The 17,600-nt window shown below is 34.3% G+C and overlaps 1 protein-coding gene, 1 long non-coding RNA gene and 1 other non-coding gene across 3 annotated transcripts; 1 reads left to right on the top strand and 2 right to left on the bottom strand.

Annotated features, from left to right (window-relative positions):
- Positions 1 to 213: 213 nt before the first annotated feature.
- LOC110637804 (mitogen-activated protein kinase kinase 2) lies at positions 214 to 4,349 on the top strand. Its single transcript, XM_058135670.1, has 8 exons — positions 214 to 412; positions 501 to 585; positions 1,165 to 1,299; positions 2,450 to 2,674; positions 2,795 to 2,977; positions 3,124 to 3,359; positions 3,714 to 3,759; positions 3,909 to 4,349. The coding sequence occupies exons 1-8, from the start codon at positions 315 to 317 to the stop codon at positions 3,984 to 3,986; spliced, it is 1,086 nt and encodes a 361-aa protein (XP_057991653.1). The 5' UTR covers positions 214 to 314; the 3' UTR covers positions 3,987 to 4,349.
- A 4,186-nt stretch (positions 4,350 to 8,535) lies between these two features.
- On the bottom strand, positions 8,536 to 9,018 carry LOC110637803 (uncharacterized). Its single transcript, XR_009143674.1, has 3 exons — positions 8,857 to 9,018; positions 8,695 to 8,755; positions 8,536 to 8,602 (listed from the first exon to the last, which is right to left on the bottom strand). It is a non-coding gene; the product is annotated as an uncharacterized LOC110637803 (long non-coding RNA).
- Positions 9,019 to 12,848: 3,830 nt separating this feature from the next.
- On the bottom strand, positions 12,849 to 12,955 carry LOC131173623 (small nucleolar RNA R71). The gene has a single exon (XR_009143936.1). It is a non-coding gene; the product is annotated as a small nucleolar RNA R71 (small nucleolar RNA).
- Positions 12,956 to 17,600: the final 4,645 nt, after the last annotated feature.

Below are 17,600 nucleotides of genomic sequence, written 5' to 3' on the forward strand. Positions count from 1 at the left end.
GATAAAATTTAAAAAAATTTATATAATTAATATTTTTTTAAAAAATTTTAAGTGGCTGAAATAATATTACTCTGACCGAGTTGGAGACCTACTCATATAATTTCTTATTGAAGAGAGACGGAGTCTACAACAGAGAAAACGGTACGAGTAAAATAACGGAAAAACATAAACGGGAAAGGGTCAACATCTTCGTTATTATATAGTTTCCGTTATCTCTGTGACTGGTTGGTCGTCAAAGATAGTAGTAAAGTTGCTGATTTTCTCCTCCAAGTATTTTGCAGTTCTGTTCCACACTCTTCAAATTTCACCAATTAATGAACAGGAACGGAATGGGAGCCTTAAACGGCCGTAAAGTCGACCTCAAGCTCTCTCTCCCTCCCTCTCCTCATGGAGTTTCCATCGCTGAGTTCCTGTAAGCCTGCAACTCTCTTTTCATTCTTTGTATCAATATGTGTATTTATTGCAGTTTTCACTGATTTCTGGTGTTGGATCGGTGGCAGAACCGAAAGCGGTACGTTTGTCGATGGTGATCTGCGCGTGAATCGCGATGGAATTCGAATTGTCTCGCAAAACGAAACTCAAGCTGTAAGACTTTGTTAATTTCTAATTTTTGTTTTCTCTTATACGGACTTGGCAATTGATTTCCCCTTCCCCCAGAATTGATATGATGTTGGAAATATTGTCTAAGTAGAGAACAAGCTGATTTGTGAATTCTTATTGTAATGTTATTATATTGACCTTAGAATAAGCCTAATGACAGTAGATTTAATTTAATTTGAAATATCTTATTCTTAATGGATTTATTTATTGTTTATGTACCAACTCTTGTAAAGAGTTATTTTAATTGCCAAAAAGAAGTACATTGAAAAGCAATAATTAAAAATTATTTAGACAAAAAAAAAAAGAAAAGCAATAATTAAAAATTTAAGATTTTAATTAACTGTTTATGATATTAAAATACTATTACTTACCCCTTATTTGGAAATTAGATTTTACAAAAATTTAATTTAATTGATTTCTTTTTTAATCTATTTTATGATTAAAATGAAAGATTTCAATTCTTTTTATCTTAAAAAATTTTTATTTAAAAAAAAATAAAAATATGTGAGAATATTGCAAATGATTTATTCCAAAGAAAACCTAATGTGTATGCCCTGTCTTCAGGCACCCCCCATAAAGCCATCAGACCACCAGTTGGCTTTGGCTGACTTAGAAACCGTTAAGGTCATTGGCAACGGAAGTAGTGGAATTGTGCAACTGGTGCGTCATAAGTGGACTGAACAGTTTTTTGCATTAAAGGTATGATCCATTCAGGACTAATCTTTCTTTTTCTTAGTTCTTACCTTTCTCAGCTTTATGCTTCTCTTTTCCATGAAAATATGCATGCTTTGCTATTTACATTGCTGTTCCTTTGTGTTGGAGATATAAATTATTCTTGGACCTCATTGAGAATAGCTTGAATTTTTAAGTTGAGTGATCTCTTATATGCTATGAGAGCTTATCTGACTAAGAGGTCAGAGTTCGAATATAGATTTCTTATCCTAGCTCTAGGCATGTGAGAGGGCATGATATAAACTATTATTGGACTTTTCTATGTGTTTGAGCCTTTAAGTTGAGTAGTTTGAAGTTGTTGAGATTTTCACTTGATATGTAATGATTGTAATCTTTGCTAGTAGGTGAAAAACCTTGTGTACAAGCAAAATTACTTGGCTATGCTCAAGTATGGTGTAAATGTGAGCTTTCGTTGTCTAAGGGAAGCCATCTTTCTCTATAAAAGGAAAGAGACTATTGCTGGAATAGAGAGAGAGAGCTGAGAGTTGGAGAGAGTTCAGAAAATGAAGAGGAAAAGAAGGGGAAAAAAATCTCTATGTTTGTGTTTGTATATCCTCTGTTTTTAGTAATGAAATTTGAGTCTCTCCTCTCCAACTTGTCTCTTTTTGTTATGTTATGACAAGAGTAAGCAATTTAAGAGCAGAACAGAGTAGGAAATAAACAGAGAAACTGGAAGATTGCAGCAGCAATGCAAATTATCAGCAAGAGTAATACAGGTGGAAGGAAATATAAGTTTCTCTCACCCCAGCAGCTAAAATACTGCCCCCAAGCTGTCTAATAGCTGGAACCAAATTACAAAATACTAGTCATATCCCTCCCTCACACTCTCTTCTTCTAATATATGACACCTTGTGGCTACTGCTTCACATTTTCCCTGAATTCTTCTCCAATGGAAAAGGGATGAGCTGGACTTCTTGATCCTTCTAGAATATACCACCCAAAAGAGATTCCTCTTGTCCGTTCCTTTGGACTCAGCTGGATAATTTTCTGTATCATGTTAATGCTAAGCTTCTGCAACGTCTTGTGAAAGCTAAAATCCTGCTCTCCATTTACTCTATTTTCCAACTAAGTAGTTGACACTTTCTATCATGAATTTTGTGATTCTTGTTTGATTTAGGTTATACAGCTGAAGATTGAGGAGAAGGCAAGGAAAGCAATTGCCAGAGAATTAAGAATTAATCTAACCTCTCAATGTCCATATGTGGTCAAGTTTTACGAGTCATTCTTTAACAATGGTGACATTTCAATTGTCTTAGAGTATATGGATGGTGGATCTTTGGTAGAGCTTCTGAAAAAAAGTAAAAAAATTACAGAACCATATCTTGCTGCCATCTGTAAGCAGGTGAAATATTTGGAAACTCAGACCCATGAGCTTCTGTTATTTATGGTAGTTTATAAGGATTTATTGTTGCCTAGTTATTTTTGTTAATAGTTTTTTTTTCTATTTTTTTTATTGCTGTAGGTGCTCCAGGGTTTATTGTATCTTCATCATGAAAAACATATTATTCATAGGGACTTAAAACCTTCTAATATATTGATAAATCATAAAGGAGAAGTCAAGATTGCTGACTTTGGTGTGAGTGCAATAATGGCAAGCACCTCTGGACAGGCAAATACTTATGTTGGTACATACCACTATATGTCTGTGAGTATTTAATTGTATAATTTTCCTTAATTGTATATATGGTAATGCACAAGAATTTTTACTCTTTCCTCTGGCTGCAAAGTGCAGAGGTTACCCATTATTCTGCTTGTATTTAAAACTTGTTCGTGTGTGATTGTGCTATGTAGCCTGAGAGAATCAGCAGTGAAATTAGTGAAGGATCACATAACTACAAAAGTGACATTTGGAGCATGGGTATAGTATTGCTGGAGTGTGCAACTGGTCAATTCCCATATTCCCCTCCAAAACAGGATGAAGTCTGGGCTAACGTCTTTGAACTTATGGAAGCTATTGTTGAGCAACCTGAACCTTGCGCACCTTCTGATCAATTTTCCCCAGAGTTTTGCTCATTCATATCTTCATGGTAAAGATTAATTATTTGGTGCTTCCTAAGTTATGTTCTATATTAGTTTTGCTGTCTCTAGTTATAAGACTGATTTCAGGCTTTCAATATGATATTTGATGAGTCCATCCTCTAGGATATAATTTGCATATAGCCTGTGCATGCTTTTCATGTTGATTGATTATTATGAGTATCAAGCAATTAAATAGAAAATATTTAATCTCTATTTAGAATATTTGATATAATAAGGTTTTTGCATGTCATTTCTGTGTTTGTTTTCTTTTAGATTGAATTGGTAATTTTCTTTTGGCCGAGACAATACTATGAACTATGAGGTTACTCATTCTCATTTGGGATTTCTACTGTCTTTTTCAGTTTGCAGAAGGACCCAAAAAATAGACTGTCAACACGTGAACTTTTGGTATATGCGTGAAATTCTTTATTTCGTTTTTTTTTTTTCTTTCTTTTTTCTCCTCCTTAACATCCAAATGAAATCCATTAAATTTGTGCTTATCACCAGACATTTTTGTATTTGATTTTCTTTTTTAATATTTTCAATTGCAATGCCAGACTCATCCATTCATGAACAAGTATGACAACCTGCGAGTAGATTTCTCATCTTACTTCACAAAGACAGGCTCTCCATAAAACTTCTGGTAAGTAAGCGTGAACAGCTCTTCTTCAAGAACTGGTTAAAGAATGTTTGCCACTAAAAAAGGTTAATCCAATTGCAACTCTTTTCCACTAGCATTCTGCCATAACAACAGCTGAAGCTTCTTGTCGTGGACATGCGTGTATTATAGGAATTATTTTTCTGGCTGTTTAACCTACAAACACTGTACTAAAATATTGTCAGCCACTGAAATTTCTTGCTTACTAAAGACCAAGACCATGAAAAAATCTATCAATCAGGCCTTGAATCTTTTTATTAAAATGGCTAATTAAGTTTCTATTTATAAATGTTGAATATTAGTGCATCCGCATTGATAAAGATGTATCTTGTGTTGCTGCTTGTGGTGGTGAAATTTTAAGACAATATATATGTTTTTTTTTTTAATTATTAATATACCTTATAGACTTTATATTATAATATTTAAGATATAATGTGATTATATATTTATTTTATAAGTAAAGCTGAAATGTACCCAATTAGTCGAGAATAGGAGTTGATCTGTTTACAAATGGATGCTCTAAATGCTTAGCAGTAGTGGGACGATCTTGTGGATAAACTTGTATGTATTGCTAGATGAAGTCCGGTGAATCATCTGAGGGAGAATCAGAAGGGGAGCTGGATGACATCCCCAATATGAAAGATTACCTTTTTAGGTTCCAAATCAGAGTATGGAGGCTTTCTGGTTAATTTTTCCAGCACAGTGCACTCGAGGCTTCATATGCATAGGAATGGCAATGAAGCGGATGGGGGATGAGGATCGCTCATCTTATCTCTGCCCCATAAGAGAGTGTAAACGAACTGAGCCGAGCCGAATTTTGAATAATTCAAGCTCGGCTCGTTTTTTTTTTTTTTTTTTAGGAGCTCGAGCTCGATTTGAGCTCGGCTCATATCAAACTCATTTATAATATAAACGAACTAAACTTGAACTTGACTCGTTTATAAACTAAATTCAAGCTTGAATTCGGGATCGACTCAAAGCTCGTTAATATTATTACATTAAAATAAAATTTAATTTAAATAAAAATAAATTAAAAATTAAATTAATTATAATTAAAATATATTTAATCTTAATTAAAATAAATTTAAAATTAAAAAAATTACTAAAAAGCCTATTTGGGCCCCACATGTTGGCTTGTTAGCCAATCAAAAGAAAGCATTTGAGTTGAAGGGAAGCCACCCACCCTTCACCCCTTTCTATTCGATGTGGGACGAGTCCCACATCAGATTTTCATTTTTTTTTAACTTTTATTTTTAAATTTTAACTTACTTTTATTTTATATAAATAATTTATTACAATAAAAGCCTAGTAACTAGGGCTGAGCAGAATTCGGTTCAAACCGAAAAATCGAACCGAACCAGTCAATTCGGTTCAATCGGTTCGGTTTTAAAATTAAATCGGTTCGGTTCGGTTTTAATTTATAAAAATTTCGATTATTTCGGTTCGGTTCGGTTTTGAAGAGAAAAAAATCGGTTAAACCGAACCGAACCCAATAGTGATTTATACAGTCAAATCGAACCGAATTGATTTTTGAATTAATTTATTTTTATGGAAAATTTATGAATTATATTTAATTATATATATATTAATTGTTTAATTTCATTGATTAATGGTTATTAGGTTCAAACCAAAGTTAAAATTAGACCAAATAACTTGAAAATCAAGTCTAAATTAAAAAATCAATTAAAAATCAATTAAAAATCAAACCGATCGGTTTAAACCGAACCGAACCGAAATAAAACGGTTCGGTTCGATTCGGTTTTTCACCAATTTCTGTTCGGTTCGGTTTCTAAAATTGACGGTTCGATTTTTATAATTTAATTCGGTTCGGTTCGGTTCGGTTTGAACCGATTGCTCACCCCTACTAGTAACACAAGATAATGTATAATTAAAATTTTATCATATTTATTATTACATTTATAAATTTTTAAGGTTTAAATTTGATTAAAAATCATATTTACATTTTATACATACTTAATATAATTTCATGGCTCTTTAATAAACTCAATAGTATTATGATTTAATTAAAAAGATTACCATATGATACAAATTCAAGATATTATATGATATCAATATATTAATTATAATTATAATTAACTCAATTACATGTGTATGTATATACACAAACAATCTAATTTCATGACACCTAACTATACTTAATAGTATTATGATTTGATAAAAAAGATTACTATATAATATAAATACAATATATTATATGATATCAATATATTAATGACAATTATAATAAACTTAATTAAATAAATGTATATATATATATATATATATATATATATATATATATATATGCATACACACACACATAATCTAATTTCATGGCTCTTAACTAAACTCAATAATATTATAATTTAAATTTAATATATTAATAATTTAATTTTTAGGGAATAAGCGAATAATATTTAGTAGGAAAAGATTTAAGAGAGAGAAATTTTTAAAGGATGTATAAAGAGAAAGTGTCTAGAGAGAGAGAATAATAATAAATAAATAAATAGTTTAGTATTAAAATTGAATATTAATCTTTTAAAAGTTTAAAGTTTATATAAAGAAAACTAATTAAGAGATTGAAAGTGAGACTGCATATAGAAAGAAAATAATAATAATTATTAAATATATTAATATTAATTTTGAAACTTAATCTTTCAAAAGTTTAAAATTTTAATAGAGAAGAAGAGAGGAAAAAGATACGCTTCATGTTTCAAATCACACTAATGCCAAATATATGTAATTTTAATTTTTTAGTAATTTAATATAGATAAATAGTTCACAATAATTTTTATGTATTTATTATCTAATATTCTAACTTTATTTTCATATAAAAATTAACTTTTTTTTTTAAATCTAAAGCATAAATAACTATATAACTATAAATATATTTTATATATTGTTTATATCATATTTTTAAAGAATATATTATTTTAAAAATAATTATAAACAAAATAAATATATTTATAAAATTATAAAATTATAATAATTAATATAAATATTTTTGTAAATAAGCATATAAACGAGCTCTCTCAAGCCAACTCGCGAATTTATAAATGAGTTCCAACACACGGGAAGGCGACTCCCACTCTTACTTATTCATCAAAATTAATCTGATCACGCTGCCAGAAAATTTCACAAACTCAAGGGAAGTAGGAGCCAGCTCAATCACCCTGCACAATTATCAACCATAACAATAGCCATAGCCAATCTTTCGGTAGTATATTAATCAATACTAAATCCTAGAACCCGGATTCCACCATCAGCAATCTCTTTGTTATCTTTAATCGGTGAGGTAGGAAGTGTAACAAAATTAGCAGGAACATACGGAATAAGCACATACAAATGCTCTGTACTCTTTATCCAGAGAATAAGCTTTCTTATTGAGCTAAGGAGAATGGTATTTACATCCTCATAGGTCCTACTAAGAAAATTTACATCCGCTTATGAATTACAATAACAAAAAACTAGTACAAGATGGTTCAGATAATGAAAGGAAAAGATAGTCAATTCAAGTTTTGTAGAGTTATTTCTAAATTTTAAGAGTCTAAGGAGATAACACATGAAGATTTGTGACTTTCATGATCATTATCAGCTATCAAATTTGATGTAGTTCATAAGAAAGTCCTAAAAAACTCAGATTTCTTTTTGTCCCATTTTTACTTCAGCCTATTTTTTCCCCTTCTTTTTTCCAGTTGCAGTACTTACTCTAAGGAGTCTTCGCTGTCGTGTGTAAGCAAACTCTCCAAATTTATGACCGACCTTTGCTTCTGTGATCTTACAACGAACAAAAGTTCTTCCATTGCAAATTCGTACCGTGTAACCCACAAATTCTGGTATAAAAACAGATCTACGAGACCAAATTTTCTTGTTAGCAAGCAGATCTTTTTCCTTCTTCAGCTTCAACAAGAATGCATCGATGAAAGGAAGTCTTGTTGCAACATGCCTTTTTACCTGCAATAGCACAAGTGGCAAATTTGAAAGTAGCATTAGCAGGATTCCTTTTAGATAATAGGTAGAGGAAGAAAAGTAAGAACAAGAACAATAAGTTTTACACCCTCAACCCCTCAAGACCTTCAAACAAACCACTCAAAAGGAATTTCATTTTAGAAAAGAATAGAATAGCCAAGTTGATGACACTTGCTCTTCTTTCCCCTTCGTTAGAAGGCACTTGAGATTCTGTTGCTGAAGATTTTGAAACCGAAACAGACATTTTAGGCCTGTCTGAAGAAAATGCCCTGCTCAGTATAGAAATGGAGGGATCCACTTAGAAACATGAGATAACTTCCCTGTGGTAGAACACAAAACGTTAATGGAATATGGCAGCGTCACACTTCTTTGCACTTTTCTTTAAGTTTGTTCAAGAAAAACAGAGGATTGCCTAAAAATATGTGTCAAGGAAATTGAAATAAGAACAAACATTTTAGATAGAAGTTCTTTACGAATATGAAAGAGCTAATGGAATAACAACGCAGTGTGTATGCATATGCCATGGAAAAAGAAAAAGAAATAGGAAAACAAAGCTGACCTTACAGGACTTGAACCAACTGGAAATCCTGTAAACACATGAAATTCAAAGAAACCATGGAAATCCTGTAAACACAAAGACAAGGGTGTAAGCACATGCTTAAATAAGAGCCTTAATCAAATAGGCAAATCTAAAACATCACCCACAATATACTTACTTAGATAACCATGGGAATCAACATTTTGTGAGCTGTTTGATCTTCTTTCAAGTGGCAGTATCTGAACAAGTACAAATAAAACTAGCAAGAATTAACATTACACATAACAATAAATGCTATAATTTGAAAAAACATAGAGCAAGAGACATCAAGCTTCTTCACCTCCTTCGAGGCGATAGAGTAAGATCGTGATGATGGTGCCAAATTGGATTGAGTACCTAGCAATGACTGTTCTAAAACCTATTTTAAAGAAAACACAGACAAGTAAACTTGAGTTCAATAAAATCACAATCATGTTTTAAATAGAATAATATAGGCTTTAAAGCTTATATACATAGAAACAGCAAATAAACTCAAACAAAAGAAAGAACTCTCACTACTGATCAAAGAAGCAGAACAGCTGCCAGTGAGAACTTTTCGCGTTACACTTGCCCACATCATTTCTTCAAGGCTAAAGAAGAACCAGGAATCTGAAAATGATTATAAATGTCAATTTGGGTTCGTTTAAACGACAAAGTTTAAAATGAAATCTAAAGAACACCAGATTTTGCATTGAGAACAGGGAGTAAGAAATGCAGCAAAGAATACGACATGGGAAAAGAGAGCAATGATGAAGGAACAGAGAAGAAGATCTGAACATTGTCGATAAAAGCCTGATTCAGGATTGTGATACAAGAAAAGCGATGAAATTTGGAGTTGCACAAGGGACAGAGTGAGGGGGTGGAGGGTTGCCAGAGGCTTGGGTTTAAGGGCGGTACAGAGCGGCAAAGGCAAAGGCCCAATTTATGTCCAAAAATAACCAAACCCGTGTAATTAAGATTTACCAAGTGGTCTAACTCTATCTTAAAAATTCAAGAACAATGTTAAGGATTTGAGTGAAAAGATGTTAAACTCAAAGTCCATCATACTTCTTTTAATCCATACAATACATCACGCAACGATATAGTATCTAGATGTGGGTACTTCTTAGAAAAACAAAAATAAAATTTAAACTCAAGATTTTATATGATCTTTGAGTACCTAACTCATATTTTATACAAGTCACTTGAGTTACAAATTTTGGTTATAATAATTTTTGTTCATGTCTCCTTCCCATAGTGCTGCATTCAAGCATTTAAGCTTTATAGCAATGATTTTGACATAATAATAATATATGCATGTTCAGACTGACAAGTGGTCCTTCGGTTCTCTGAGGCTCATAGGCCTCCATCTTTGCTGATTTCGCGGCTCAGGGGGGTCTCCGTCTCCTGTCCCAGAAGTGGGTCTCCCTCCTCACCTTCGGGAGAGATGGTTTGTGCATCAATAATTGCGTTTGGTTTTGCTGCAGATTTGCGGTTTATTGGAGAGGGTTTCTTGATCTGCAGGTCTGATGTTTGTTCTTGGCCTCGTTCTGTTTGATTGCTATAGCTTTGGGTTACTGAGGGGAAGGTTGACGAGTTATGGAGGGTGGTCACTCGTGGGGTGTGATGCGGATCAGCCTAACCCGGAAGGCATGAGTGAGATACCGAAGAGCCTGCCACTTTCCACCCCTCTATTGACCGGTGTTTGTCTTCTTTGTCTGCAATACCCATGGGTTATTAGTTTTCTGCTTCGTTTGCTCTTGGGTCCTTCTGGCCTTCATGTCATTGGGGCAACCTTGATGTCTCTGCAAGGATGACTTGGTTGGTGGCATTCTTCCTCTATCATGTACGGCGATGCTTTCCTTTGTTCATTTCTCCTGCAGGTTGATTTCCTAGGCTAGGGTTTGTTTGGGTTTAGGCCTCTACACCTGCTTAGGAATGGAGCAAGCTATTGGGCTGATGCATACATTTTGCATAGTCATTTAGGTCTAATTTCATAGCCATTTTATTTTATTATTGGTTATTTTTAGCTAATTTCATTAATTAATTAGTTAGTTTTTCATAATTGTCGATTTTGGATTAATTTGTAATTTTTACTTTGTTTTGTAGGAAAAATGGTGTTTTTGAAGGACTGAAGAGAAATTTTGCCATTGAGGAGTGACTTCTACAGCCATAGATGTCAAAAACAAGTTTTCAAGCTGAAATATGCATTTGACCAAATTATGCATAATCTGATGCATAAGCTATGCAGATCTGCATAAGGAGAAAAATCACTGTTCCAATACCTGCCGAAATGTGCATAAGGAGACTGCATAGCTTATGCACATTCACGCCTCCCTTATGCATTCTCACGGAATTGTGCATAACCTATGCACTAAGTCATGCAGTTTCGCACAAGTGAACCAAACCAGCCGAAAACTGCATAAGGGACTGCATAACTTATGCAGTCCACTTATGCAGTCCCATAAAGGTTTCATTAATGAGCTGGCAGAAGATTCTCTCAGATAATTCCTCATAGAACACACCATTTTAGGGCTCCATATCAGAAAAATGCTATAAATAGTCTCATTTCCCATTTTAGAAGGAGGGGGGACAAGGAGCAGAAAAGGAAAAGAGAGGAGAGGCAGAATTTGAAGAGTCACTTTCACCTTCCACACCATTTTCAACCAAGATTTGCAGATTTCTTTCTTTCCTTACATTTTTCTACATTTCTAGTGTTTAATTTCTTGTTTCTTAGCTTAGATTAAAGCTTTATTTCCATTTAAACTCGATATATCTTGTAAGCATTATGGATAGTGAGTAGTTTTATTTTGATTCTGGAGTAAGGGTTGTAATATTTGAGATATTTTGTGGATTTTGATTGAGTAATCCATATTTTGTGGTCTTAATGAGTTTTATTCATTTCTTGTATACTTAATGACATGCTTAGTGTAGGATCCCATTAAGTGATGTTCTTAATCCATGGTTGAAGCGCCGAAAGGAGAATGCCCTGTGATAGATAATCAAGAAATTGGACTTAATTAACTTAGATCTAGAAATAGACTAAGGATTAAGAGGATTCACAGATTAATTAAAGAACTTAATGGGTCTTAATTAACTCTAACTCCACGAAAGTAGGATTAGATCGATTAAGGCACTCTTTGTCTCACTCGAAAGGGAATTCAAAGGATTTAAGAATTAATCTCCTTAAAACCCATAAGTTTCATAAGATTGGATAACCAATTTAAAATCCCAAAATAGCTCGAATATGAGATCCCGAACTCCGGAATCACCTTTTTATCATTGCTAATTTTTAATTGAATTTAATTGCTTGCCATTTTAAATCTTGCCATATTTGAACTTGCTTATTTCAATTTGATGCAATTTTAGTTTAATTAATACATTGTTGGATATATTATTAATTTTGCACATATAGATTTCATACTCCAATACCCATTCAATCTATTGTTTTAATTTTGAAATTAGTTCAATTTAGTCAACTTTTTATATCAAAAATTCAATCATTAACACAACTCCTCGTGGGAACGATATCTTTATCAGACATTTGTACATGCCGTGCACTTGCGGTTGGGCCACATCAAGTTTTTGGCGCCGTTGCCGGGGAGTTGTTTGTTTAAGATTGAATTCTTGATTATTTTAGTTGTTTTTAGTTTTATTTTTATTATATTTTCATTTTTGTGTTTGTTTGTTCTTTTTCAGGTACTTTTAATCTTTTATGAGAAGAGCTAGAAGCACAAGTGACACATCCTTATTGTTCAATCCTGAAATTGAGAAATTTTGTAAGGCCAACAAGAAAGAAACCAGAAGAAGGAAAGAAGCTTTGGGAGAAACTGAATTAGAAGCAGACATGGCTGATGAAAGAATTAGAATTGGTGTTGGTAATGCTGGAAATGGTCAAAACAATGAAAATGAAGCCCAAGGGGAAGAAGTTGTTAATGCTAACGTGCCTAGGGGAAGTATGATGGATCATGCTTTTCTCGTTTTGATGACTTGAGAGAAAGCATAGCAAGACCCAGAATTGATGCAAATAGTTACAAGATGGATTTTGGAGTTCTTCAAATGATTCAGAATTCTCAATTTGGAGGACATCCTTCTGAAAATCCACACACACATCTGAAGAAGTTTGCTATGATTTGTGATATGCAAAAACAACCTGGAGTGTCTGATGATGCAGCAAGATTAAAGCTATTCCCATTCTCTTTGAAAGATAGAGCATTGGATTGGCTTGATTCTTTACCTCACAACTCCATTACAAATTGGGAGCAACTCACTAATGCATTTCTTGCACAATATTTTCCACCTGGAAAAACTCAAGAACTAAGGAATCAAATGACAGCTTTCAGACCAAGAGAAGATGAAACTCTATATGAGTCATGGATGAGATGGAAGGAATTAGAGAGACAATGCCCACATCATGCCATTCCGAAATGGATGATTAACCAGAATTTTTACACCAATGTCACTCCAGCAATCAGAGGGATTATTGATGCTCAAACAGGAGGAGAATTTATTATGAAGCATGAAGATGAAGCTTATGAGCTATTGGAGAAAATTGCAAAGAATACTCATCTTTGGAGTAGTCCAAGAGGACCAGCTCCAACTCAAAAGAGGCAAGCTGCTGGAATGTATGACCTTGATCCATTCAACATGATTAATGCAAAATTTGATGCACTTACAAATGTCCTTGCTAAGAAGATGGAAGATTTGAGTATGTTGGTTAGTTCATCATCATCATCTGGAAGTTCACAACAAGTGGCTTATGCAGAGGGAACAACCAGCTGTGGAGTAGACTATGGAGAGCAAGCTGCATATGTTGGTAATTATGGAAACAAGCAAATGGGGAATCCTTATTCTCAAACTTACAATCCAACTTGGAGGAATCATCCCAACTTTTCATGGGGAAATCAGCAAAGTCAAGTTCCAAATCAGAATTTTCAACCATAACAGCAACAAGGAGTTCCATATCAGCAAAATAGGCAACCATTGCCTAATTTTCAGCAGAAAAATATGAACCCTCCTCCAAAACAGCAAGAACAAAATTCCACCATAGAAGCTTTATTGCAACAGATTCTTGCTAACCAAAATAAGCATGATGAAGAGATGAGAGAGATGAAAGCAAGGCTAGAACAGATGCAAACACATAACAGAATGCTGAAAAATCAGATTGCACAACAAGCATCTTCCTCAAGTACTAAATCTTTTGGAAAACTACCAAGTCAACCAGAAAACCCAAGAGAGCAGTGTCAAGCTATTACTTTAAGAAGTGGGAAAGTTGTAAATAATGAGAAGAGTGAAAAACATGAGAAGAGTGAAAATGATGAGAAGAGAGAAAATGAGAAAGAAACTGATGAGAGTGAAAAACAAGAGAATGCAGAAAAATGTAAAGAGAAAATTGAAGAGAAGGAAGAGAAGTATATACCTCCTGAGCCCTACAAGCCACAACTTCCCTTCCCACAAAGATTTCAAAAAGCCAAGCTTAATAAGCAATTTGGGAAGTTCTTAGAGGTTTTGAAGAAACTTTATATAAATGTGCCGTTTGTTGATGCTCTTTCACAAATGCCCTCTTATGCAAAATTCTTGAAAGAAATTCTCTCAAACAAGAGGAAACTTGAAGAGCATGAAACTGTAGCTTTGACAGAAGAATGTAGTGCTATCCTTCAAAGGAAACTTCCTCCAAAGCTCAAGGATCCAGGGAGTTTTTCAATTCCATGCCACATTGGGGAATCATGTTCTACAAAAGCCTTATGTGATTTAGGGGCTAGTGTTAGCCTTATGCCCCTCTCCATTTATGAGAAGCTCAATATGGGAGATCTAAATCCAACCCACATTTCTCTTCAGTTAGCTGACAGATCAATTAAGTATCCTGAAGGGATTTTGGAGAATGTGCCTCTGAAGGTTGGGAAGTTCTACATACCTGTTGATTTTGTCATCTTAGACATGGAGGAAGATTCTAATATTCCAATTATCTTGGGAAGACCCTTTCTAGCTACAGCAGGAGCATTGATTGATGTTAAGGGAGAAAAGCTGACTCTTAGGGTTGGTGAAGAGCAATTGGTTTTCAATATTAATAACACTATGAAGAAGCATCATTCTGAAGCTGATACTTGCTTGAGAGTTGATATTATTGATGAGCTGGTTGAAGAACACTTTAGAAAGAAATATCCGGAAGATCCACTTGAAAATTATCTGGTTCATGGAGGAGGCATAGACTATGACAACCCTCATGTGGCTGCATATGCTCAACACTTAGAGGGTAGTCCACCATTCATTTCTGCTCCAGTTTTTCAACTCACACAAAAGGAAAAAGCAGAATCTAAGCAACCATCATTCAAGAAAGAAGATGCACCTAAGGTAGAACTTAAGCAACTTCCTTCTCAGCTCAGGTATGAATTTCTTGGCACTAATAACACTTATCCAGTAATTGTAAATGCAAACTTGAGTACCTTAGAGGCTGATAAGTTGTTAAGAGTGCTGAGACAATTTAGGAAAGTCTTAGGATATACCATAGATGACATTAAGGGAATAAGCCCGCACTTTTGCATGCATAGAATCATTTTGGAAGAAAATTGTAAGCCATCCATTCAACATCAGAGGAGGTTGAACCCAAATATGAAAGAAGTTGTTAAAAAGGAAATTTTGAAGTTGCTTGATGCAGGGATCATATATCCCATCTCAGACAGTACTTGGGTGAGCCCAGTACATGTTGTTCCAAAAAAAGGTGGAATTACAGTGGTCAAAAATGAAAATAATGAATTAATTCCCACCAGAACAGTGACTAGTTGGCGAATGTGCATAGATTACAGAAAATTAAATGTTGCCACTAGAAAAGATCATTTTCCACTTCCCTTCATTGATCAGATGTTAGAAAGATTGGCTAGGCATTCTTACTTTTGCTATTTAGATGGATATTCAGGTTTTTTTCAAATCCCTATCCATCCAAATGATCAAGAGAAAACCACTTTTACTTGTCCATATGGAACCTTTGCTTATAGGAGGATGCCATTTGGGCTGTGTAATGCACCAGCCACTTTTCAAAGGTGCATGATGGCAATCTTCTCAGATTTCATTGAAGACATAATGGAGGTTTTTATGGACGATTTTTCTGTTTATGGATCTTCATTTGACATATGCTTGGCTAACCTTTCTAAAGTTTTGCAGTGATGTGCAGATACTGACCTTGTGTTAAACTGGGAAAAGTGTCATTTCATGGTTCAGGAAGGGATAGTGCTTGGACATTTGGTATCTAACAGAGGAATAAAGGTTGATAAAGCCAAAGTTGAAGTGATAGAGAAGATGGCTCCTCCTACCAATGTCAAAGGAATTCGAAGTTTTCTAGGACATGCTGGGTTCTACAAACGCTTTATCAAGGATTTTTCTAAAATAGCTAAACCTTTGTCTAATTTGTTAAGTCATGACATACCATTTGTATTTGACCAAGAGTGTTTGGATGCCTTTTGCAGGTTGAAGCAAGCTCTTATCACTGCACCAATCATGCAACCACCTGATTGGAGCCTACCTTTTGAAATTATGTGTGATGCTAGCAACTATGCAATTGGGGCTGTTCTTGGTCAAAGAAAGGACAAAAAGGCTTATGCTATTTATTATGCTAGTAGAACACTAGATGAGGCTCAAACAAATTATGCAACAACTGAAAAAGAATTCTTGGCAATTGTCTTTGCATTGGAAAAGTTTAGACCTTACATTATAGACTCAAAGGTGGTTATATTTTCAGATCATGCAGCCATCAGGTATTTGCTCCGTAAAAAGGAAGCTAAACCTAGGCTCATTAGGTGGATTCTGATGCTACAAGAGTTTGATTTGGAGATTAGAGATAAGAAGGGAGCTGAAAATGTAGTTGCTGATAATCTTAGTAGGTTGAAATTGGATGATTAAGAATTGGATGAAATCCCTATTGATGAGTTTTTCTTGGATGAACAACTTTTCTCTCTTCTTGCTAAATTACCTTGGTATGCAGACCTTTTAAATTATTTATCTTGTGGAGTTTTACCTCTAGGTATGACATGGCAACAAAAGAAAAAGTTTTTGCATAAGGTGAAGTTTTATAGATGGGATGACCCTTTACTCTTTAGGAGATGCTGTGATGGTTTAATAAGGAGATGTATTCCTGATGAAGAGACACAGAGTATTATGCATCATTGCCATGCTTCTGATTATGGAGGACATTTTGGAATCTCTAAAACAGCTAGTAAAATTTTGCAAGCTGGTTTCTTTTGGCCAAATCTTTTTAAGGATGTGAGGAAATTTGTGTTGGAATGTGATAAATGTCAAAGGAGTGGAAATTTGTCAAAAAGAGATCAAATGCCCCTAAATAATATTCTTAAAGTGGAATTATTTGATGTTTGGGGAATAGATTTTATGGGGCCATTTCCTCCTTCATATGGTAATAGATACATCTTAGTTGGGGTTGACTATGTGTCAAAGTGGGTGGAAGCTATTGCAACTCCAACTAATGATGCTAGAGTGGTAGTGAAATTCCTGAAGAACTTTGTCTTGAGCAGATTTGGAGCTCCTAGGGCTGTAATTAGTGATGGGGGTTTCCATTTTTGTAATAAGCAATTTGAGAGCTTAATGAGGAAGTATGGTGTAGTGCACAAGATAGCTACCCCATACCACCCTCAAACTTCAGGACAAGTTGAAATTTCTAACAGAGAGCTCAAGCATATTTTGGAGAAAACAGTGAATAATTCTAGGAAAGATTGGTCTATCAAACTAGATGATGCTTTATGGGCATATAGGACTGCCTACAAAACCCCTATTGGAACTACTCCCTTTAGGTTGGTGTATGGTAAGTCTTGTCATTTACCTGTGGAGCTAGAACATAGAGCATATTGGGCCATTCAGACCTTGAATTTTGATCTTAAGCAAGCTGGTGAAAAGAGACTATTGCAACTCAATGAGCTTGAGGAACTAAGGATGGATGCTTATGAAAGTGCCCGTATTTACAAAGAAAGAACCAAAGTTTGGCATGATAAGCACCTTAGGAAAAAGGAATTCAAAGAAGGTGATTCAGTTTTGTTGTTCAACTCAAGATTGAAATTGTTCCCT

Source organism: Hevea brasiliensis, chromosome 14 (genome assembly GCF_030052815.1).
Source record: "Hevea brasiliensis isolate MT/VB/25A 57/8 chromosome 14, ASM3005281v1, whole genome shotgun sequence".
NCBI lineage: Eukaryota > Viridiplantae > Streptophyta > Magnoliopsida > Malpighiales > Euphorbiaceae > Hevea > Hevea brasiliensis.

Bases quoted from the DNA above. Each gene is read 5' to 3' on its own strand.
- LOC110637804 (XM_058135670.1), top strand. From the start codon at position 315: ATGAACAGGAACGGAATGGGAGCCTTAAACGGCCGTAAAGTCGACCTC. The intron at 413-500 runs GTAAGCCTGCAA...GATCGGTGGCAG, and splicing joins GTTTCCATCGCTGAGTTCCT to AACCGAAAGCGGTACGTTTG. The intron at 2,675-2,794 runs GTGAAATATTTG...TTATTGCTGTAG, and splicing joins TTGCTGCCATCTGTAAGCAG to GTGCTCCAGGGTTTATTGTA.